The sequence below is a fragment of the Mytilus galloprovincialis genome, chromosome 6 (assembly GCF_965363235.1).
Source record: "Mytilus galloprovincialis chromosome 6, xbMytGall1.hap1.1, whole genome shotgun sequence".
Classification (NCBI taxonomy): domain Eukaryota; kingdom Metazoa; phylum Mollusca; class Bivalvia; order Mytilida; family Mytilidae; genus Mytilus; species Mytilus galloprovincialis.
Window position 1 is genome coordinate 41,652,475 of NC_134843.1, and position 24,118 is coordinate 41,676,592.

A 24,118-nucleotide genomic window follows, 5' to 3' on the forward strand; every position below is an offset into this window, starting at 1 on the left:
GCTTACATCAATAGACTTTAACAATTCACCAAAGTTTCATGGACATAAGCTTCTTTCCATGTTTGGTATATATCTCAAAAACTTAAGCATTTAGAGCAAATTTGTCATAGGGTATAAATGTTCAATAGGTCCAGATCTATCAGCCCTGAAATTTTCAGAATAATCAAACAACCCATTGTTGGGTTGCTGCCACTTTTAATAATTGGTCATTTTAATGAAATTTTGCAGTTTTTGGTCATTATCTTGAATATTATTGAAGATAAAGATAAACTGTAACAGCAAAAATGTTCAGCAAAGTAAAATCTACAAAAAAGTAATTTGACCAAAATTGTCAATTGACCCCTTAAGGAGTTGTTGCCCTTTAAAGACAATTTTACACAATTTGTTCATCTTATTTGTGAACATTTTAAAATCATCTTCTCTGAAACTACTGGGCCAAATGCTTCCAAACTTTAAATGAATGTTCCTTAGAGTATCTAGTTTATAAATTATATCCGAAATTTTGATCTTTCTACAAACATGGCCGCTATGGCTAAAAATAAAACATAGGGGTCAAATGCAGTTTTTTGCTTAAAATTGAAGAAAATATGAAAGATACAAACTGTTATGTGGCAATTTTAAGCACTCATTGATATATATTGAAATTCAAAAATAATCATTGATGAAAGATTTAAGCCAAAATTTACAGGTGAGCGATACAGGCTCTTGAGAGCCTCTTGTTATTAGTTGTTTTAAGAATATTAATGATATTTAACTAATTCATTTGCACAACATATTCACTGACCGTTTATTTTGACATGTCACTTTCATCTAAATTTCATTTTTCATCAGATTCATTATATATGTACCTCTTCGATTTTGGACTTTTTTCACATAACTTTTTAAACTAATACATTATATTTTGCATAATTATTAGATAGCATAATGCTATTTACCAATATTAAACCATCCTTATCTATATTTCACACATGGTTATGTTTCAAATATTAGTTTGAACTTGTAAGACCCAATAAAATGTCTGAACAGTTATCAAAAATTTATTTAAAGCTGTGTATCATAACAACCACACATTTTGGTTTAATGAATGTTTTGTTCCTGATGAGCATAAGACAATTAGATTGACAGTTGGTATATATAAAATTAAAATCTAAAACAATTGTACACTAGGTTTTGATATCTACCAATATTCATGTCAAGTTTCTATTTGTAAGTTAATGTTATTGCTCCTCAAGCAGTCTCTGAATGAAAAAATGTTTTAAAATGTTTAGGGGATCATTTCTGGTTTCTTTTTTAAATTAGAAGTTTATTCATGTATTGAAAGACATTTTTGCAATATTTTATATTGTTCTCTGTTAATGCTTCGACTTTTTTGAGTTTTTAAAAGAAAAACTCCCCTTAGTGCAAGGAGAAATTGTCATTTATTTTATTGTTTTGAGACCACGATAATAAAGATATTATTTGTGTAATTTTATTTAATATGTATGTATTTCTTTCACTTGACAGGGTATTAATACTGAATTAAACTAAAGTCCCCATTCAGTTGATAGTACAATGGTTTATGTCTCGCCTACAATACATAGGACTGTTTTACTGACGATGGTGGTATAACTGTTGCATTTAATTTTATTGCTAAGGTCCATATCTCGTGAAGTATGATGGATGGTCTTTAATATTTGGTATACAGATGCTCCACTAGTTCACATCAGTCTGACATGTGTCATTAATCCTTGACCTTTTTTCATAAAAAGAAGATGTGGTATGAGTGCCATTGAGACAATTCACCATCCAAGTAACAATGTATTAAAAGACCGACCATCTTACTTTAAGGGGGGGACAGGGGTATGGTATTTTCTTTATAAAAGATTCTGAGAAAATATTGAAAATATTGTGGTTAAGCAAGTGACAAACAGTAAATTCTGAGATCCTTATTTTCCCCAAAATAGGTGGGAAACTCGAGTTATTTGCAAAAATCTCAAACAATTGCATATAAAGGAAAATTGAGGAGACCTTTCTTTTTAAGCTTTACAATCTTTATTTGGGCCCGGTTCTATGATAACCCTTGTAGGAGTTATTAATCCGTAAACGTCAACTTTCAGGAAGTGATAAATATTTACTACAACTAGAGAACACTTATTTAGATGACTAAAACATAACGTCTCTATATATTACTTTATTAAGAGGTTATTATTTGACCATGATGTAGAAGGTTAAGGTTACACAAAGGTCATTTAAAGATGTCACACATCGCCTTATAGTCATGCAGCCGCACATTAAGAAGAAAGAAAAGAAGTTAGCTGTATCCTTCAACTTTACTTTCCGTTATATAGATGATGTTCTCTCACTAAATAATTCAAAATTTGGTGACTATGTTGGACGCATCTATCCCATTGAACTTGAGATAAAGGATACAACAGATACAGTAAAGTCTGCCTCATATCTTGACTTACATCTAGAAATTAACAATGAGGGTCGGTTGAAAACAAAACTTTACGATAAAAGAGATGATTTCAGCTTTCCAATTGTGAACTTTCCATTTCTATGTAGCAACATTCCAGCAGCACCTGCGTACGGAGTATATATCTCCCAGTTGATACGCTAGTCCAGGGCTGGTGTTTCCTATCATGATTTTCTTGATAGAGGGTTGCTGCTAACAAGGAAACTATTAAATCAAGGGTTCCAAGTGGTGAAGTTGAGGTCATCTCTTCGTAAGTTTTACGGACGCCATCACGAGATGGTTGACCGTTATGGAATAGGCACTGGCTACGGTTACCTCCAGGGAGTATACTTTGAACATACATGTATATACTACGAATAAAGTGTATTTTCTATCTGATATCATTTCCACGGCGGTCACAGAGTTAATTAAATAGACAGGGTCTGTGAAATGTATCAATGACCGCCGTAGATCGATTAGTAAACTGAGAATTGAAAGTAAAAAGCAAATACACTTTATATTTATAGTAATATGAATGTTCATAATACACAGATATGCGCTAAAATTATTCATGTGATAGAATGCCCGCGAAGTCGCGGGTGTGTTCTAGTATTTCATTATAATACGTTAATTTGATCAGCAAACAGCAATCTCGTGGTTTTTATAGCTGACAGGCTATGCGGTATGGGCTTGCTCATGGTTGAAGGCCGTACGGTGACCTATAGTTGTTAATTTCTGTGTCATTTGGTCTCTTGTGAAGAGTTGTCTCATTGGAAATTACACCAAAATCTTCTTTTTTTATAATTATTCTGAAATTAACCTTCATTTCAAAATGAAATGTAACATTCATGATGTCATGACCTTCCACATGAATGTATATGTAGGCTATTGGCTTCCACAATAAAGTGCACAGATAAATAAAAGAAAGAACCTGATAGAAATTGTACTTTCATGATCCGAGCAAAAAAAATGTAATAAGAAGTATTGAATGCTTTTTTTAGTAGTTCTATAGAGTTGTAAAAGCGTTGACCGTGCGCACATTTTTATAGAAGGAAGCGTGCTTCATACAAAATATACGCATTTTACAATCCAATGCATTTACAAATAGAAGCATTCAATCGTTAAGTATATTTATGGAAAGAGCATCGTCCATAGATTTCTAATAGTTATACACGTGTATAATAGTTACGCTGAAAGGTGCCCACAGGTCACCTCTGAAAAAGTGCTATTTGCGTAGTAATATTAAGGTTCTAAAAATAGAATTCTGCCGTAAGGTGACCAGAGGTAACCGATGTCAATATCGGTGTATTAGCAAGGGCAATGTAAAAAATAATCGGTGTTTGGAGATAACAGATAACCAGTCAATGTCTGTATATCCCTTTAAACGATAACCATTTTATCATACGAGAAAGGTATAACCAAATGATGTTTCAAAGTATTGATTACAAAGCGTCAACTAACACATACAGACTATGGTTACCTCTGGCCACCTTACACAGCTATATATTTATTTTCTTTAATTTCATCATATAAACAGCAAATTATTTTAAAACAACCATTTAACTGAACAATAAAGGGGGGACTGGCAACATCTGGGCATCTGACACAGAAACAGACGATATATTGTTATGTCTGGTCTTATATCAAAACATCTTATCAAAATCTGGTTAAGTGATACATATATAAAATAAGATAAACCCTGGTTACTCAATACAGATATATACTTAGGTTACCTGTGGTCACCTTACACAGATATAAACTTGGGTTTCCTTTTGTCACCTTGGGAAGCTACCATTTGATTTTCAGGGCGGTGGGGCCGTGGGGTGGGTTTTGGGTGTGCTAGGATGAAACATTTTGTCCTGCATTTGTTTAGTTGCTATCTTCTTTTCTTCTTGTCCTGCCTTTTTTATTTAAACTATAATGGTCCTGCCTTTTTAATAAGTTAAACCTTTTTTACTTAGTTGCTCATCCTGCCTTTTTTTAACTCAAAAATCATGTCCCGACTTTTTTCAAATTTCATCCGAACCTACCGCCACCTAAAAATCTATTGGTCTCTCACTGAAACAGAAATAGACTGGGGGGTTGTCTTTGGTCACCTTACACAGTTTTAGATATAGACTTGTGGTGTATCCGGCCACATTACCCAGATATAGACATTAGTTTCCATGTGGTAACCTTTCATGTATATCGACTTGGTTGACCTCTGGTCACCTAACACATAATGGGTGTGTTTGGATATACGCCTGAGGCTTCCTATGGTTACCCATAGGTACCTATGGTTTGATATTTTGTATATAAAATATCAAACCATAGGTACCTATGGGTAACCATAGGAAGCCTCAGGCGTATATCCAAACACACCCATATAGACGGGTTACATCTGGTAACCTTACACTGGGTGTGTTTGGATATAAACCTGAGGCGGCCTATGGTTACCCATAGGTACCTATGGTTTGATATTTTGTGTATAAAATATCAAACCATAGGTACCTATGGGTAACCATAGGCCGCCTCAGGCGTATATCCAAACACACCCACTGATATAGAATGGGGTTGCCTATGATCACCTTACACAGATCTAGATATAGACACAGATATACACTAGGGTTACCTCTGGTCACCGTTTATGGATATAAACTGGGGTTACCTCTGGTCACCTAACATATATATATAGACTGGGTACCTCTGGTCACCTTACACAGATTAGACTATATTTACACCTAACACAAGTATAGACTTGGATTAACTCTGGTCACCTTACACAGATCTAGATATAGAATCAGATATATACAAGGGTTACCTCTGATCACCTTTAACATATATATACTTAGTTAGCCCTGGTCACCTTACATGTATATCGACTATGGTTACATCAGGTAACCTTACACAAGTATAGACTTGGGTTACCTCTGGTCACCTAACACAAGTATAGACTTTGGTCACCTCTGGTCACCTTACACAGATCTAGTTAAAGAATCAGATATATACTAGGTTAACCTCTGGTCACGGTTCATAGAAATAGACTGTGGTAACCTCTGGTCACCTTACACATATATAGACTTGGTTACCTCTGGTCAACATACACATATAAAGACCTGGTTACCTCTTGTCACCTAACACGTATCTAGATAAAGACACAAGTATAGACTTGGATTCAATCTGGTCACATTACACCGATATAGACCTTGATTACTTGTGGTCTCCTTATTTGTATATAGATTTGGGTGACCAATGGTCATCTAACATATATATAGAAGGATTACTTCTGGTCACCTTACACTTATTTAGACTTGGGTGACCTCTGGTCACCTTAAACAGGGTGTGTTTGGATATAAACCTGAGGCGGCCTATGATATTTTGTGTATAAAATATCAAACCATAGGTACCAATGGGTAACCATAGGCCGCCTCAGGCGTATATCCAAACACACCCACAGATTTAAATATCGTTCATAGATATAGACTGTGGTTACCTCTGGTCACCTTACATATATATAGACTTGGGGTGTGTTTGGATATACGCCTGAGGCGGCCTATGGTTACCCATAGGTACCTATGGTTGGATATTTTATACACAGGGTGTGTTTGGATATACACCTGAGGCGGCCTATGGTTACCCATAGGTACCTATGGTTTGATATTTTGTGTATAAAATATCAAACTAAAGGTACTTATTGGTAACCATAGGCCGCCTCAGGTGTATATCCAAACACACCCATAAAGGCCATAGGCCGCCTCAGGTGTATATCCAAACACACCCTTGGTTACCTCTGGCCACCTTACACATTTCTAGATATAGACTTGAGGTGTATCCGGTCACATTACAGAGATATTGACATAAGTTACCTATCGCAACCTTACATGTATATAGACTGGTTACATCTGGTCACCTTACACTGATATAGAATGGGGTTGCCTATGGTCACCTTACATAGATCTCGATACAGACACAGATAAATACTAGGTAACGTCTAGTCACCGTTCATATGTACCTTACACATATATAAACTGAGTGACCTCTGGTCATCTTGGTACGCTGACCAGAGGTAACCCAAGACTATATTTGTGTTAGGTGACCACAGGTCACCAAAGACTGATATATGTGTACGGTGAGCAAAGGTCACTCAAGACTTATATCTGTAACCAGAGGTAACCCAAGTCTATATATGTGTAAGATGACCACAGGTCATCTAAGACTGATATATGTGTATGGTGACAAGAGATAACCCAAGTCTATATATGTGTACGGTGACAAGAGGTAACCCAAGACTATATATATTTGTAAGGTGACCAGAGGTAAAGCAAGACTATATATGTGTTTTGTGACCAGAGATAACCCAGGACTATCTATGTGTAAGGTTACAGAGATAACCCAAGTCATTATTACTGTAAGGTGACCAGATGTTACCCATGTCTATATCTGTGTGCAGTAAACAGAGGTAACCCAAGACTATATCTCTTTGAGGTGTTATCATGTGTTTATCTGTGTAAGGTGACCAAACGTAACCCATGTCTTTTATCAGTGTAAGGTGACCAGATGTTACCATGAGTATATCTGTGTACGGTGATTAGAGATAACCCAGGTATATATCTGTATAATTTGACGAGAGGTATCCCCAAACTATAGCTGTGTTAGATGACCAGATTTAACTAAAGTCTATATATGTGTAAGGTGACCACAGATTACCAAAGTATATATATATATAAATAGGTTTGAACGTTGTTTTCAATTTAGACTTGTTTATATTTTTTCGTTTGGGCTTGTATTATATTTGCCTTCGGGTTTATATGATCCGTTCATCCTATTTTGACTCTTTCAAAATTCAAGAGTCTATCCTAAATTGAGGTAAGTTTTATGGCCTTCCAAATACCGTTTCGATTCCTAACATCACTGAAGAGACATCAATTGTCGAAATCCGGATATGGTGTACAAATTTTTGCACCTTATGTTTGCGGTATACCATCTTTTCCGCAAGTTTGTTGTTTTCTGTTTGATAATAAATTAATAATAAGATCCATTTTGTAACACCTGGTGATCCGTTTATTTGGAAATCGCCAATGGCAGTCAGCAGAGTTTAAGAACATCAGTTGTTCGACCTGCTAGTCAAATGCGTTTTGTTAAAATATTCTTTCTCACTTTTTTGGTCTTTTGGAAAATGTTGTTTGTGCTGTATTTAGACCCCTCTACCAAGAAATTGTTTTACATGCACACGTATAAAAATTGCGGTTTTTATCCAACGCAATCATAGGTTTGAACGTTGTTTTCAATTTAGACTTGTTTATATATATATATATATATGTGTATAAGGTGACCAGATGTAACCCAATGCAATTGTAAGCGGATAGCAGATTTCAAAGTTTTCTAATTTTTACATTTTTTTCTTTGCAGTTTGAAACAATGATAACAATGTTTTTTAAAATGTTTTATGCACGAATATTGCAAAAAGATCACTTTTATTCTGTTTACCCTGTATCAACTATATGTAACGTTCGTGAAATAATGTACTTTTTTCGCTTAGATATACATTTTCAACCGTTTCTGTTGGATGACCTAGCGTAACTATTATTCTTATGCATAGTTATAATGGTGAAATGTAATCTCTTTTTGGCGATACTATGGCAACAATCTACATCTATTTAATACAAAATATTGCAAAAAGGGGATGAAAAAGTCTCCAAAGTGTGGTTCAAAGTTGAATTTCAATCCATTATTTAGTGATACCTTTCCTGAAACTATAGACATTTATTTATAGACGTGTAAAAAAAAACTATACCTTTTTCCCCGTTTTTACATAAAATTGAATTGAAAAGATCGAGGGTCAAATTTTTGTTGAAAAATACTACAGTAATTTCCGGACCTATGGGCGGTACGGATGTGAAAATCAAAATAGCATATAAAACATGCTAAAACATTCTAGACATATAAACCTACTGTCAGTTACTGTGAGTACTCTCAGATCTTTACTAATGGCCTTTTTGTTTTTGGGATGTATAAGTGCCCAGCCACTATCACTCTTTTTTTGTTTTTTCTATGTGTATCCATCTGACGAGTTAAGCCTTTGTCAACTGATTTTTATTTGTACTGTTACACCACTGTCCCAGGTTCGGGAGAGGGTTTGGATCCCGCTAACATATTTAACGCCGCCACATTATGTATGTATGTTCCTGTCTTAAGTCAGGAGCCTGTAATTCAGTGGTTGTCGTTGGTTGCTGTGTTACATATATGTTTCTTGTACATTTATTTGTAGGTCGTTAGTTTTCTCGTTTGAATTTTTTACATTTGTCATTCCAGGACCGTTTATAGCTGACTATGATGTATGGGATTTGCTCATTGTTGAAGGCCGTACGGTGACAAATAGTTGTTAATTTCTGTGTCATTTGGTCTCTTGTGAAGAGTTGTCTCATTGGCAATTACACCATATATTCTTTTTTATATTGGAAGGCTATATTATTCTTCAACTATCTAAATTCAATTTTATTGTACAAAATCTTTTATGCTTACACATGGCCAAAATGCGAAACTAATCTTCTAACTGTGTATTGTTACCTTTACTGTTTAGTTAATTTTTGATAATGGCCATTTGACGTGGCTCGGTACTTATACATCCCGTCATATAGTGTTGTTGTGCTTTGGTGAAATTTGTATGCTTGTCTTTTTTGCTGGTGTGCTGTGTCTGTATGTCTTTTCCCGCTTCTTTGATGACATAGTTGTTTGTTTTTATAGTGATTAAGATTATAACACAATAATGACTGCTGTACCCCTATTTTGGACATTTTTTTCTTTTATCTCTGTTTGTTTTGATCACACATCGTTATCAATATAATGTAATTTCATGCGACTGTCATACAAGTGGGAGGTTAAATAAAGGCAACAGTAGTATACCGCTGTTCAAAACTCATAAATCCATGGACAAAAAACAAAATCGGGGTAACAAACTAAAACCGAGGGAAACGCATTAAATATAAGAGGAGAACAACGACACAACACCGAAAAGCAACACACAAAACACCACGAGAATAACAAATATAACATCAAAACCAAATACAAGAATTAGGGATAGATAAGTACCGTGCCACGTCTTATCTAAAAAATAAGAGAAAACACAAACGACTCAACGTTAAAATGCAACACACACAGAAACGAACAATATTATAACAATGGCCATCTTCCTGACTTGGTACAGGACACTTTTAAAGGGGAATAAAAGTGGTGGGTTGAACCTGGTTTTATGGCATGCCAAACCTCGCACTTTAATGACAAAGTTAAATATAACATTGAAATGACAACATAATATTACAGGACTACAATACAAATAAAAAGGAGACCATATTAGACAAAGAAAAGCATGATTAATAGATAACAAAAAGCATCAGGTTTAAAATTCAATACGCCAAAAACGCGTCTTGTCCACACAAGACTCAATAGTGACGCACAGATATAAAAGATCGAAAGTGAAAAAAGTACAAAGTTGTACAGCACTGAAGATCAAAAGTTGAAAAGGTTTTGCCAAATACGGCATTGTTTGTATGCCCGGGATAAGAACATTCTTATTATATAGAACAATTCATGCTATTGCAAACAGTAAATTTTATCAAATGAATATGAAATCATGATAACGAAACTGAAGTATTAACTAATTACAGAAAACTAAACCCGAATACATAACGCCCAGATATAAAAGATCGAAAGTGAAAAAAGTACAAAGTTGTACAGAACTGAAGATCAAAAGTTGAAAAGGTTTTGCCAAATACGGCATTGTTTTTATGCCCGGGATAAGAACACTTTTATATAGAACGATTCATGCTATTGCAAACAGTAAATTTTAACAAATGAATGTGAAAGATATATTCATTATGAAACTGAAGTATTAACTTATTACAGAAAACTCAACCCGAATACATGATGCCAAGTTCAATACAGCATAGACACACCCGAATCAATCCAGGCGTCAACGCAATTAAAAAATAAATGACGTCACATACGATGGTGAAAAGGCAAACGTTATGCCACAATTGAATAGCAAGCTATAAAACCAGGTTTAGTTCACACCATTTTCTACATAAGAAAATGCCTGTACCAATTCAGGAATATGACAGGTGGTATCCATTCATTTAATGTGTTTTAGCTTATTATTTTGCTATTTGATTAGGGACTTTCCGATTTGAATTTTACTCTTAATTACACCTTATGTAAGAATCCCTGGGTATTGATTGTTTTTTGGACAATTGAAAAGTCTATGGTTTTGCAGGGGAAAACCCAAAAATTATTTTGAGCAAAAACAAAATAGGAGGTGCTCAATAGCATTACATCATGAAGAATCTGAGAAAGTTTTATCAAATAATATTAAGTGGTTCAGGAGAAGTTGCGGATACAACATTGGTACCCTCATTTTTAGGCAATGGCAAAGTCCATGTTTTTTAAATAGAAATCCCAAAAATTATATTGAACTAAAACGAAATAAGAAAAAGAGTGGCAAAAGATACCAAAGGGACGTTGAATCTCATAATTAATTAAAAAAAAAAAAAAAAACTGACAAAGCCATGGTTAAAAAAGAAGCAGACACAGACAAACAGACAAACAACACTTAACACAACATAGAAAAATAAAGATTGAGACACACGAACCCCACCAAAAACTGGGGGTGATCTCAGGTGCTCCGGAAGGATAAGCAGATCCAATAAGAGGTGCACAATGGTTCAAGTCTACGAAGTCTCATTCATGTTTTTTTTAACCATTTCATTGTCTTCTCTTCTCTTGGTATACAGTTTCAGCGTCATTTGATATTGAAGATTACGTCAACATTAATATATTACCTTTACAATAGCTTCACTGAGGAGTTACATTTCAGCGGAGGAAATGTATTTATATGTATCTTTGTGAATCTTTGGGATCACGACAGATCAACCAATCAGCTGAATTTCAAGTATTGGAATTGTGTATTTTTAACGCTGTTTTTGCATACTTAATAGGATAAACATGTAATGCTGTTAGTATATATAAAACAGGCAATAACTCTCGTTACTCCTGGGAAAATTGCCGGGATTTTGCAACCTAAATGGGTAATTTAAAATTAATATTTTTGTTTCGTCGAACTTTTACCTTACGTTCATGGTTCATATGCCAATGTTGGATTTCTTTGAATTGGTCTGTTTTTCAGATACTTTAGGATAGTCAAACTATGTATGGCGTATTTAATAATTGTAGGGTGTACCAATCTGTCCGGCATGTGTCATTTTACCTTGACATCATTTCATGGTTCATTTTTTTCTATGAGGTTTGTTTCTGAGAAAATTTTAGCAATATGCTAACGGAATTCGATGTTAGGAATGATTGTAAAGCCTACATGTCTGTGTGAAAGTGTTTAGTTCGACTTTAATGCATTACATTTATCACTTACATGTTAATTTAAAGTAATGCTTGAAGAAAAAAATCTTTTTTGTATTATCAACATAAATTAAAATGAGAATATTAGAACAGGCGAGAAATATAAGTGTGTCCACTCTTGTTGCTTTTCGGTCAATTCCTGCAAATTGATATATATATATATATATATATAATTCTGTACACCGCTTGAAAAGAAACTTTTTTTGTATATATATATATATATAGCTATTAAAACCAGGTTAGCGATTCAGGCTCCTATGAGTAAAGTTAGATTACCGGAAATCGTTAAAGTGTGACCTTATCTTGGCCTCAATTTCACAGCCCAATAACAGAGATTCATCGAATGAGCGATTTAGACACCTAGTATATTGTTTAATTATATAACAATTTGTACATTATGGAATGTATTAGGCTGTCGTCATCACGGTCTGTGGCATAACGATAACTGTTTTGTTATATATTTATATGTCTTTATTAAATTGATTGCTGTTTTACTTACAGCGGCAAATAACAAATAATTTTCATAACGATAATATAAGTTTACTTAATTCTTCACTATTGAAAACAGAAATGTGGGTTGGTTAACAATTTTCCAAAATAAACTGATTTCTGATAGAATAATAAAAGTCGATACCCATGAATTCATATATATCTCGAACATTTTCACACGTTGATGAGAAATAAACTAAAATCAATAATCAAAAACCTAGCAAAACACAGCTTTCATAAACACTTTTTTTTCAAAATAGTAAAGGTTTATGATTCGTATCTCAAGGGAGAACAGAAGTAAGCATACAAAATAGTGTTTTTGCTTCCTGTGGTGTGTCCACGACGTTGAAATCATCCAGATTCACATTTGTAATTTGCTGGATGAATTGACAGAACTCTTCTGAACAGCCTCTGGGCAGCATTGGTTTGGTGTAGAGCCTAGTAATGTCATCAAAGATACTTTCGTCACATGGTATGTCATAGGAATAGTCGACAGCGTCATAAAGTAGTGGCTGGTTGTACATAACATCCGGGACGCCATAGTTTTGATCAACTTGACGTTGTGACCGAATTCTATGACTATTCCACATATTTTTGAAAATATCTAAATGTTGTTGTATAACTGGCAGGAAACAAAAACGTACACACTCTAGATGAACTGGATTTGTGTTATTGAGCTCTCCGTTATCTATCATGTCTTTAAACATATTTCTCCAGAATGTGGTGAAGTAAGGACACAGAAAACTCCACAGCATCTCAATCCTTTGATTCCCAGTTGATCGCCCCTCAGAAAAACTTCTGTACCCTGACATGTTATCATTGTGAACTGCACGTAACGCTATTTGTATCGACCTTATAATAACGTTCTCCGTACCAGCATCTGACCGAACCAATCGTGGAACACGCTTGGATTGTCTAAGGAATTCTACAAAATTAAGCGCAACATTACGTGGGTTTTTATTCGTATGACTTGCAGTTAGCCAAATGATTTTTCGAGAAAAGCCATCGATTGCTCCATGCACTGATATTCCAAAGGGTTTGAGTTTATCATATCGATCTATGTGAATACAAAAATTTGGTCCTAGATTACAATATCTTCTTCGCACAAGTCGACGTCGAGATCTTGCAACTACACCATCATAATGTATAGCTTTCAGTGCAATTCTCACCGTTTCCTGAGTAGCATTGATGCCACAGCAAGAATTAAGTATTTTCCACATTGCTCTATATCCAATATTAGAGTATCCTTGTTTGTGCAGTTGAATTATCTTTTGAACGATATTAATCAATGGACTCTCTGCACCATATCTTCTCAGTCGAAGTCTTTTCATCATTCTGTAGACTGTCTTAACACTAACAAATTTATTATGAACGAAAAGTAAAAATCCAGCTATTTCTTTAGCCGTATATGAAGAAGTAAAATAATAAGCAACTAACTCATCCGTTGAAGCAGTGTCACCTGGGTAACGCAAAGGATTTACAGTGTCAGCCATTTTATAATATGTTCTGAAAAAAAAAGTAAACGGTTATATACTTCAAAAGCAAAATCGTAACTAAAACATGCTTATAATGAGGCAAGCATGTTGGAGGTCACAGATTGAGAATAAAGCCAGTTTTAAGTTCAACTTTTCATTCTATTTAAATTAGGGGTTCATATTGTATTGTACATTTCATGATGACTTTTTGTTGACGCAACTGCACGTACTTAAATACTTTCGTTATGACCTTGTTAATTTATCAGTTCCTTCTACATTACTATTTTCTGAATATGTTGCAGATCTCGCAAATTCACAACTTTTTTTGCAGAAAACAAAATATGAGCCAACGAACATGGAAGTTACCTTTTTGGTTTATTTACAAATTCAGCAAACATATCTACATACATCTTACAAACATATAGAAAAAATCCCTGAAGTTTAATACTACCAGTAAATGCAGTTGTAACTAATAAAGGAGAAACAATATCTTGAAAATCTGAATTTTAGATTATCATTCCCAATCCTACTCTGAGCAGCACTTTCATAATTTATTTCACGCTTTCAAAAATTGCCGTGAATTCTTTCAAACAATGCATTTTTGTTAATAAAATTAAAAAATAAGAGATTTCCTCTCTCCAAATTTGATGCAACACATTTAAGATATATGAACTATACACATATATATCTTTATCGTAGTGACCACAGATAAATACCCATATAAAAATATTTTCAAATAATTTGAACTTCGACAATTAAAAAAAAATATAAATGCAAAAAATGATATTTGATTCATATCATATGATTTTAGTATTTTGGTAAACATAAAAATATTGTTTGAACCATTCAAGTATCTGTATTTGCAGTTTTAGGACAAAACGACCAGCACTAAATGCTAGGATTTGAAGTAAGAACATAGGGTTGATACGTTTTAAAAGATAAACTTGTATCAACTGGTGCAAGAAGATATGTGTCTAAAAACGTCATAAAAAACATATTTTTCTACTTGAACCGAGTAGTGGCGTAGTTTTACTTATTTGTTGTCAAAATATGTCTATACACTGTACATATATAAACTTAAAGTTCATACCCTATATATGCGACAATATATAACTTAAAATACAGTCAGCTTCAATTGTCTTTCAATTGAAAGCTGTTGATTTACATACTGAACAGCTTGATCTATGTCAAACTGTGAAAAGAATGAAACATGTAAAAATCTAAGTTGCTCACATGATGATACAATCAAACAAATATCAGTAAACATAAAATAAATTTGGCATGCATCAAAAATGACAAGAAATTTGAAATTTCGAGACAAATCTGCAATGGTTGCAGCAGTAACCTTAGTGAATGAAATATAAAGGTGTCTCAGTTGTGAAGCATGTGACAATATTACTACTTGGTTATCATTTATTGATGTCCCACTTATATCAAGGGTGGTTAAATTTCGCAAGGACATTACAAATGCAAGATTGTTTAGCGGTGTTTCTGCTACATACAATTCTTGAATAGTAGGAGTAAGCTTTAGCATCAATTTGGTAAATCTGTGTGACCCAAAAGTAATATTTTGGTTACTTAGATTGAGACATACAAGCTGATTATTTTTCACGATCATTTCCATCATTGCAATGTCTATAGTATAGGGATCGTCAAATTCTACAATAGTCCACAAGCTTTGCATTTTTCGCACAACATCCTTTAGACCTCTGCATATTTTACAGACTGTATAAAGTAACTCCGACACAGGAATATAACTAAGTACCATTATCACTAATTCTTCAGGAAGGTCTAATAGACTAGCTGAAAATATTAAACAAGTGAATTATTGCAAACACCTATATTTTATAAATGTCATACTTATTTTTTCAAGAATCTAATATACTTTTATTCTATATGTACGAGTGCTCAGGTGAAGACCGAAGAGCGTTGTTTTGTTATATTTGCCATTTTATAAATTAAAACAAAATTAAAATGTATCAATAGCTTCAAAAGTTATAGATATATTTTGACATTTTAACTGAGTTTACAAATGGAAAATATAACATAATAAAACCTCCAATGATGTTGACTTGAGTCTTTTTGTCGCTGTTTTTAAAAGAAGTAGAAGTTAGATATCTGCACTGAAATATATATCAAGCCACTCAGTGACTCACATAAAGTTTCAAGACACTTTATGTTAAAAAACTCCAATGATTGGAGACCATGGTTCAAAGGTAAATTACTCAGAAATGAGTATGCAACATTCACCAATTTTAGATATTGATAAATTAATTATGTATATTTTTCATGTTAATTAATTTTACTAATATTCCACGTTTGATATGGAAACAAGGTATGGGATACCCATAATTGCCACGTTTATTGCAAGCCGTTCACGTCAAAACTCAGTATGTTTAAACCATTCTTCGAAAAATTTACACACTGAGAATTAGAAAGAAAAACACTGAGATGAAATAAACTGAAAAACACATCCTAAGAATTGAAAATTACACAATGAGATTTGTGCGCACTTTTTCTGCGCACAGATCTAATTTGCATATCTAATCTGTATCTATTACAATCTTAAACAACTAGGAGACAGAACTCGCTTTTAATTTGTAGCCTGAGTTCATGGCTCAAATTGTTATTTCGATTAAGTTTATGTCATCAGCAGTCCAAGGTCTGTTTAAGTTACGATTAGTAAAGATGTGAAGAATTTCCCTAAATCTCCTGTATCTTTAATTGACATTATTAGGAAACTCGAGAGTTCTAATGCATCTGTATGTATTTAAAACTTTAAAAACAGGTTTAATCCACAATTTTTTACATTATAAAATGCCTGTACCAAGTCAGGAATATGACAGTTGCTCTCCATTCGTTTGATGTGTTTGAGCCATCCCCTTGTTTTTGCCATGTGATAATAAGGACTTTCTCTTTAGAATTGTCCTTGGAATTCGGATTTTTTGTTATTTTACTTTTTACAACTTGCACACAACATGTACATAAATCTCATTGTGTAATTTTTGAAGTCTCAGTGTGTAATTTTCAAAGCTCACTGTGTGTTATTTATATTTTTGTAATCTCAGTGCGTCTTTTTGATATCTCAATGTGTATGTTTTTATTCTTAGTGTGTGTTTTCAGGTTTTTTAATCTGTGGTTTTTTTTTAATTCTCAGTGTGTTAATTTTTCGAAAAATGTTTTAAACATAGTTTGACGAGAACTGCTTGCCATATACGATGATATAACGTTACCACATCTCTGTTCATACACATATTATACTTACAGTAATTGCAAGGGATCTCTAAGCTGACCTGTAAAATACAAGAACAGATCAAAAGATTTAATCACATTATAAAGTGCCATAGTTTGTCAGCTTGGCGTGTGACATCAAATTTCCCTCATTTTTTAAACTAGCTTATAATACAGACATTACAGCAATCGGACTTGAGTATGTACAGGTTCAAACAAAATCTTTTGTTAGCAACCTTGCTAGCTGAAGCGTAAAGTCGTTATTAGCTTATAAGGTTTACCTTTATTACCCTTATTTTGAAGTAGTTTAGTCCAAAAGACGATAAATTGATTAGTCCACTCTCAAATTAGGGTAGTAAAGGTAAACCTAAGAACGATGTTACGCTTCAGCTAGCAAGAAAGGTAATCAAAGTTTTTGATTGAACGTACATAGTCAAATCCGATGGCTGTAATGTTCAACATGATTAGACAGTCATTTATTTATTCCTGGTATGGCGGACTAAAACAGCTTATTTTTAATACGAAGTTAACAATACGTCATGTCAGTATTTATTGTAAAAAAAATATGGAAAATAAGGATAGATCATAGAGGGAAATTTTTGTTTACTAAATTTGAGAATGGAAATTGGGAATGTGCTAAAGAGACAACAACCTGACTAAAGAACAGAAAACAGTTGACAAAATTTGTCGTCTTTGTACTGTTTATTGCACACACAAAAACATTGCGGTAGGGGCTTTGCCCATTGTTAAAGGCCGTACGGTGACCTATAATAGTTGTTAATTTCTGTGTCATTTGGTCTCTTGTGAAGAGTTGTCTCATTGGCAATTACACCACATCTTCTTTTTTATATTAACCGAACAATTATAATTAATCTGCCCCGTCATTTTTTCAGTACTGCACGAGATTTTTTTTCTCGCTGAACACTTCGAAGTAACAAGAGTCACAAGAACAGTCATTGGAACTTTATATAGGGGGAGGGGGTCTATATAGTTCAAATGAACTCGTAGTGACTCAGTATTAAAACATCAAAGGATCTTATTTTGCCGCAACTGTGAATTAAAAAAATCAGAACTCGACTGGCTCTCTCCAACGTAAATTTCGTGACACCCTATGTTAATTTATAGTTAAACCTGATTATTTTATGAGGCGACCATTTTACTTTCACAGCTGGAGAAAAAGGGTTGTGTTTTTTTTGGCATCAAAAACAAAATTCCCCTAACGTGTGTATACTACGGCAGACACGTGGAAAAGCCTTTTTATAGAAGTTTTTTTACAACAATAACTTAATGATTGATTGATTGATTGTTGTTTGTTTAACGCCACATGAGCACAACAAGGCTATATCGCGGCGAGATATCATTTAATAAATTGTTTCTTATCTTACCTCCATTTGCTTGAAATAAAATGCTCAAATGTGATGGCGACCTGATCCTTCCAAAGTCAAAATGAAAATGAACAGGTTAAAATCGTGCCACATTTATCTCGATTTAGCTGTAAACTTTCCCGTTGCTCGCCTTAATTTAAAACAATTTGTTGCTTTATAAAACAATATATCGAAGAAAAAAAGGCAATTTATTATTATTGCATGATATTTTTATTGACTTATAAATTAATCGTAATTTTTTTTCTCGTTTTGATAATTTGTCGCGTTATTTAAAACGATTTATTTTTATGGCGATAAAAAACAAATCGGCTAAATGCCTTGTTAGGCATTTTGTCGAAAAAAATAAATCGCAGTAACAAGAAAAAAAAGGCAATTTATTATTATTGCATGATATTTTTATTGACTTATAAATTAATCGTAATTTTTTTTCTCGTTTTGAAAATATGTCGCGTTATTTAAGACGATTTATTTTTAAGGCGATAAAAAACAAAGCGCCTAAATGCCTTGTTAGGCATTTTGTCGAAAAAAATAAATCGCAGTAATGAGAAATAAAGCAGTTTCCCGCTAAAAGTTATATCGCCTTCATGGATTATAAGTATTAAAACGAGGGTAATATACGCTTCCGTACAAATTGCTACCCAAGCATCTTAAAAATACTTCATTATATTGAAATGAAAATTCAATGACTTTCTATCAAAGAATCTTGATCATATTCTGAGATTTAAAAAAAATGTTTCCTTATTAATAATTTATTTTAAAGCAGAAAGATCATTTTGTCTATTTGACTTGGAGGTTTCACAATTGTATGACATTATTTTTGATCTTTCAATTTTAATATGACTATATACTATATCTATTTTCTTGTTAAATTATATACTTTTCTGATGCACAAATCAGTCTTAATTTATGTATAATTGCACTTCAATTATTCCATTATTCCTATGCATATTTATTATAATGATTTGGCCTTGTATGTATGTTTCTTTTTTTATCTACTAGTAAATCACATCCGAAATGAATGACAGACGGACATATATACAAAACTTAATGAATAATTGAAATAAAGATGTTTGCGTTATAACGCAAAAGGTTTGCGTTACAACGCAAATGTTTGCGTTATAACGCAAAGGTTTGCGTTATATCGCAAAGGTTTGCGTTACAACGCAAAGATTTGCGTTATAACGCAAAGGTTTGCGTTATAACGCAAAGGTTTGCGTTATAACGCAAAAGGTTTGCGTTATAACGCAAAGGTTTGCGTTATAACGCAAAGGTTTGCGTTATATCGCAAAGGTTTGCGTTATAACGCAAAGGTTTGCGTTATAACGCAAAAGGTTTGCGTTATAACGCAAAGGTTTGCGTTATAACGCAAAGGTTTGCGTTATATCGCAAAGGTTTGCGTTGTAACGCAAATGTTTGCGTTACAACGCAAAGGTTTGCGTTATAACGCAAACATAAGAAGAAAAATAAAAAAAAAAAAAAATGTGTGGCGCTAATACGCTTCCGTACAAATTCACATAACGTGCGTGGTGTTGAATTGTTTATTAAAATTCCACGCACAATCTTGGCTGATATGCACAAAACCATTATTTCATGAACCTGCATGAAATCAGAGACATTCTCTGATGAAATATTGAATTAATTATCACAGAACTAAAAAAATAAACCACCGAAAGTCCACATAAGAGGATTTAACAGAATAGAGAATAACGGGCAAAGAAAAAAAGGAATAAAGAATAGTGAAAGAAGGAGAATAATGGTAAAAAGTTTAAGTCATTAAAAATATAGCTTAAAAAAAAGAAGCCTCTTGCATCAATTTGAGGAATTTACCCAAGTGTTAATTTTACGGCTGCTTATTTTATTTTGGATTAAAAATAAACACAATTGACAAGTTTCCTTCCCCTGCATTTTCGATCGCACATGTAAATAGCACATTGGTCTCAAGTAAGACACTGATACATTACAACACTTGCCGTCAGTATTTGAAAATATTAATTGAGAAGGTATAGAAAATTAATGCACGAACACTATTATCCACCACAGGCCTTAATCGTTAGTCCTCAAACAACGAGGGTGATAAAAAAAAACCAGCACTTTGAAAACAGCCACCGGCATGCTATGAATTTGACAGCTTCCCAAATTAGTAACTATCAATTTCTACCCATAGAAAACTTTTGTCCTTCTTTATCAAAAATGAAATATGTTGATATGAATGGTATAAAGGTTAAATCAATTTATTCATATATTTGACCGACTAGAATTAATTGGGGAACTTAAACCAATTCCTATTGTAAGTGATAAAACTATTAAAATTTATATCAGATCATATCAGGGTGATTGAAATGAGGAAAGGGGGGGGGGGGGGGTTTGGTGATCAGGTATTTTTGGGGGAAGAAAGAAGGGAGGGTGAGTCCCTCGGGGGTAATTCCCACCCCCTTGAATTTGAGAATATGCTATTGTAAACGGTTTAGATCCCCACCCCTAAACCATATATATTCTTAAATGGGACAATAAAACGAATCAATTAAAATTAAAGGGAAGTCCCTGGGGGTCACCCCACCCCGATCAATTTGAGAATGTGCTTTTGTCTTGTAAACGGTTTAGATCCCCTTCCCTAAACCATATATATTATTGAATGGGACGATAAAACAAATCAATTAAAATTAAAAGGAAGTCCCTGGGGGTCACCCATCCCCGTTTAATTTGAGAATGTGCTATTATCTTGTAAACGGTCCAGATCCCCACCCCTAAACCATATATATTATTGAATGGGACGATAAAACAAATCAATTAAAATTAAAAGGAAGTCCCTGGGGGTCACCCCATCCCGTTCAATTTGAGAATGTGCTATTATCTTGTAAACGGTCAAGATCCCCACCCCTAAACCATATATATTCTTGTATGGAACAATAAAACACATCAAATGAAATATAGGGAGAGTCCATGGGGGGTTACCCCTACCTCACATGTTTGAAAAACTTTTAAATGGTTGAGATCCCCAGTGGTTAAGTGAAAAAAATTCTGGATCACAGGGGGAGGATTCTAGGGGTTGGAAGTTCAACTTGGAACCCCCCCCCCTTTTTTTTGGACAATCAATGCATTTGAATTGGAACATATAGTTGGAACCACCCCTCCTAAATCTTGGGTTGGGAACAGGGAACCCCCTTTATAAAATGGCTGGATCCATCCAGGCATACCATCTAGTTAGCTATTAAGGCTTTAAAAATATGAAATAAATCAAACAAGGAAATTAACGGTGTAGGCAACTGTTTTGAATTTTAAAAAAAAGCCTTTATTAACAATGTTAAATTTTGTGTGCATTTATTTTTGCTTATTTTCAATAACAAATAAATAATGGACAGAATTGCGTGATTGATTATTGTAATTTACGAGAAATCTGCATACATGTTATAAAATGGGAAGTAGAAACTGGGAATTTGTCAAAGAGACAACAACACAACCAAAGAGCAGACAACGGACGAAGGTCACCTATGGGTCTTCAATACCAGTGAGGAAATTTTGGCACTGGTCTTCAGTTCATAAATATGTCTCAGAAATGAGAATGATATACAGCTCTCATAAAATTTGCATTAATACACATGTAATAAAAACCTCACAATATGTTCTGAATATCAGAATATACAGTATTGCAAGATACTCTCATATTGTACACATTGAGCTGAGAAACTGTAAAATTAATCATGCTAATTTAACATTTAAGTCCTCAGAATCAATCTTAATATGCATACTGTTGTACAAAGGAATATAAGTATGCAAAAGACATCAAAGTATCAATGCTATTAATTTATGACAAGATCTTAATCAAGTAATAATTTTGGTTTGTTTAAATATTTCGGAGGTTAGTATGACCTCCTTTTTTGTGATGATGTTTTTCTTTTAAACTTGGAAAAATTGTTTGTATCAACAAAAATAAAAACACAAAGTTAATCTAGAATTATATTTTTATCATTTTTTTATGTTTAGATCATGTAGATTGTCAGCAAGATGAAAAGAAAAAAAAATATGCAGCTCAAAAGTCAAAATGTGGATAAGCTGAGGTTCAAGGTCCTACTTTTGCGGATTTTCATATTTTGCATGAATGAATTTAAAGTTTATACCATGGACCGCAGAGAAAGAAAAAAAAACTTTCCGGCTTCTGAAGGATAAATGTAAAACATCTTGTTTTTGGTAAGTTTTATGCTCTGCTTTAATAGTGTTTGTGCATTCATCTGTCCAGTCCTTCCTCTAAATTGTATCCTCTTTAATTTTTTGGTGAGTGTTTGCAATGAATTTCAGTAAGTAGCCTGTGGATTTACATATATCAGTGGCGGATCCAGAAATTTTCATAAGTGGAGGCCCACTGACTGACTTAAGAGGGGGCCCGCTCCAGTCATGCTTCAGTGATTCCCTATATAAGCAACCAAATTTTTTCCCAAAAAGGGGGGGGGCCGGACCCTCCCCCCCCCTTAAATCTGCCTCTGTATATATACTCAAAATTTAGTACGAATATTAAGGGATTTTAGCGTGACATCCTGTTGAATGCTTGTTAATCATGTTTATGTTCCAGAACATATGAGTATTTAGACTACGCGTACAGTCTGCCCAATTTTAAGAAGTTGGTCAAGTTTATTAGAAACAAATATACATTACAGATCAACATAACTGAAATCTTTAATAGATTAATACAAAAAGTTAAATTGCAGTAGAAATAAAAATACATGTTTGGTTGAGCTCTGGTATTAGACAGTACAAGTACCGGGTATACTCAAATGGTCTGATTGTATGAATATGGTCGGACTGTAAGAGTATACTTATATGTTTCGGACCGTAAACGTATGGTCCAAATACTTATATGGTCTGGAACATTTATACATGTCTTAAAATTAGTATCTGACAAACACATTGGTGTTTGTGAACTTGGTAATAAGTTATTCGATAGAAATATAATGTTTTCAGATTATAAAAATAAAAAATATCCCATATTTACTTTTAATAAAGAAGAAGATTATTGATGTATGTATAACTGTAAAATGAGACAGCAAGCCAACAACACAAAAAATAAGGATAAAACAATATATATTTTTTTGTATCAATGTTATAATTTCCAATATGTCCGAAGATTTCAAGGTATTTTTACTTTGAAATAAAACACAAATTGAACTCTGTCAGATCTTCAAAAGCTTAAAGATATATTGTTTCTGTTGTCTGCATTTTGTATAATATATTGAAAATTCTAGTGAATAATGGAATATGTTATTATAATTGCCTAAAGTTTTAACATTGATCTTTATATATATGATATATATAACTTGGGAAAATACCCAAATGTTATAAAGAAGAATAAATTAATTGATTGTTATATACCGGTAGTATTAAAATAGGAAGATGTGGTATATTGCTAATTTGACAACTCTCCATCAGAGACCAAAGGATGTAAGAGGTTAGCAACTGATGACACTGGACAACCTTTAACAATCAGTGAAATCCATGCAGCATAGCTATTTTTATTAAAAATCATATTATTGCTACATGTATGCAAACAAATTTATATAATACTTCAGATTTTATTGGTTCTTTTTCAGAAGGATTGAAATTCATCACCTAGAATAAATGGAGGAAACAAAGAAACAAGACCAGAATAAAATTCAAAGACAAAAGTTGGATCAGCTATTATTTTCATCACTCAGTTAATGATTTAAAGTTCTTTTAAATACCAAAAGATA

The 24,118-nt window shown here is 33.4% G+C and overlaps 1 protein-coding gene and 1 long non-coding RNA gene across 2 annotated transcripts; one reads left to right on the forward strand and one right to left on the reverse strand.

Moving 5' to 3' along the window:
* Nucleotides 1-5,383: 5,383 nt before the first annotated feature.
* LOC143078594 (uncharacterized) lies at nt 5,384-18,442 on the reverse strand. Its single transcript, XM_076253450.1, has 4 exons — nt 18,399-18,442; nt 17,048-17,075; nt 13,330-13,813; nt 5,384-5,398 (listed from the first exon to the last, which is right to left on the reverse strand). The coding sequence occupies exons 3-4, from the start codon at nt 13,798-13,800 to the stop codon at nt 5,384-5,386; spliced, it is 486 nt and encodes a 161-aa protein (XP_076109565.1). The 5' UTR covers nt 13,801-13,813; nt 17,048-17,075; nt 18,399-18,442.
* A 1,608-nt stretch (nt 18,443-20,050) lies between these two features.
* On the forward strand, nt 20,051-24,118 carry LOC143078145 (uncharacterized). Its single transcript, XR_012979073.1, has 3 exons — nt 20,051-20,398; nt 22,380-22,583; nt 23,978-24,118. It is a non-coding gene; the product is annotated as an uncharacterized LOC143078145 (long non-coding RNA).

Coding starts and splice junctions, on each gene's coding strand:
- LOC143078594 (XM_076253450.1), bottom strand. CDS start 13,800: ATGGCTGACACTGTAAATCCTTTGCGTTACCCAGGTGACACTGCTTCA.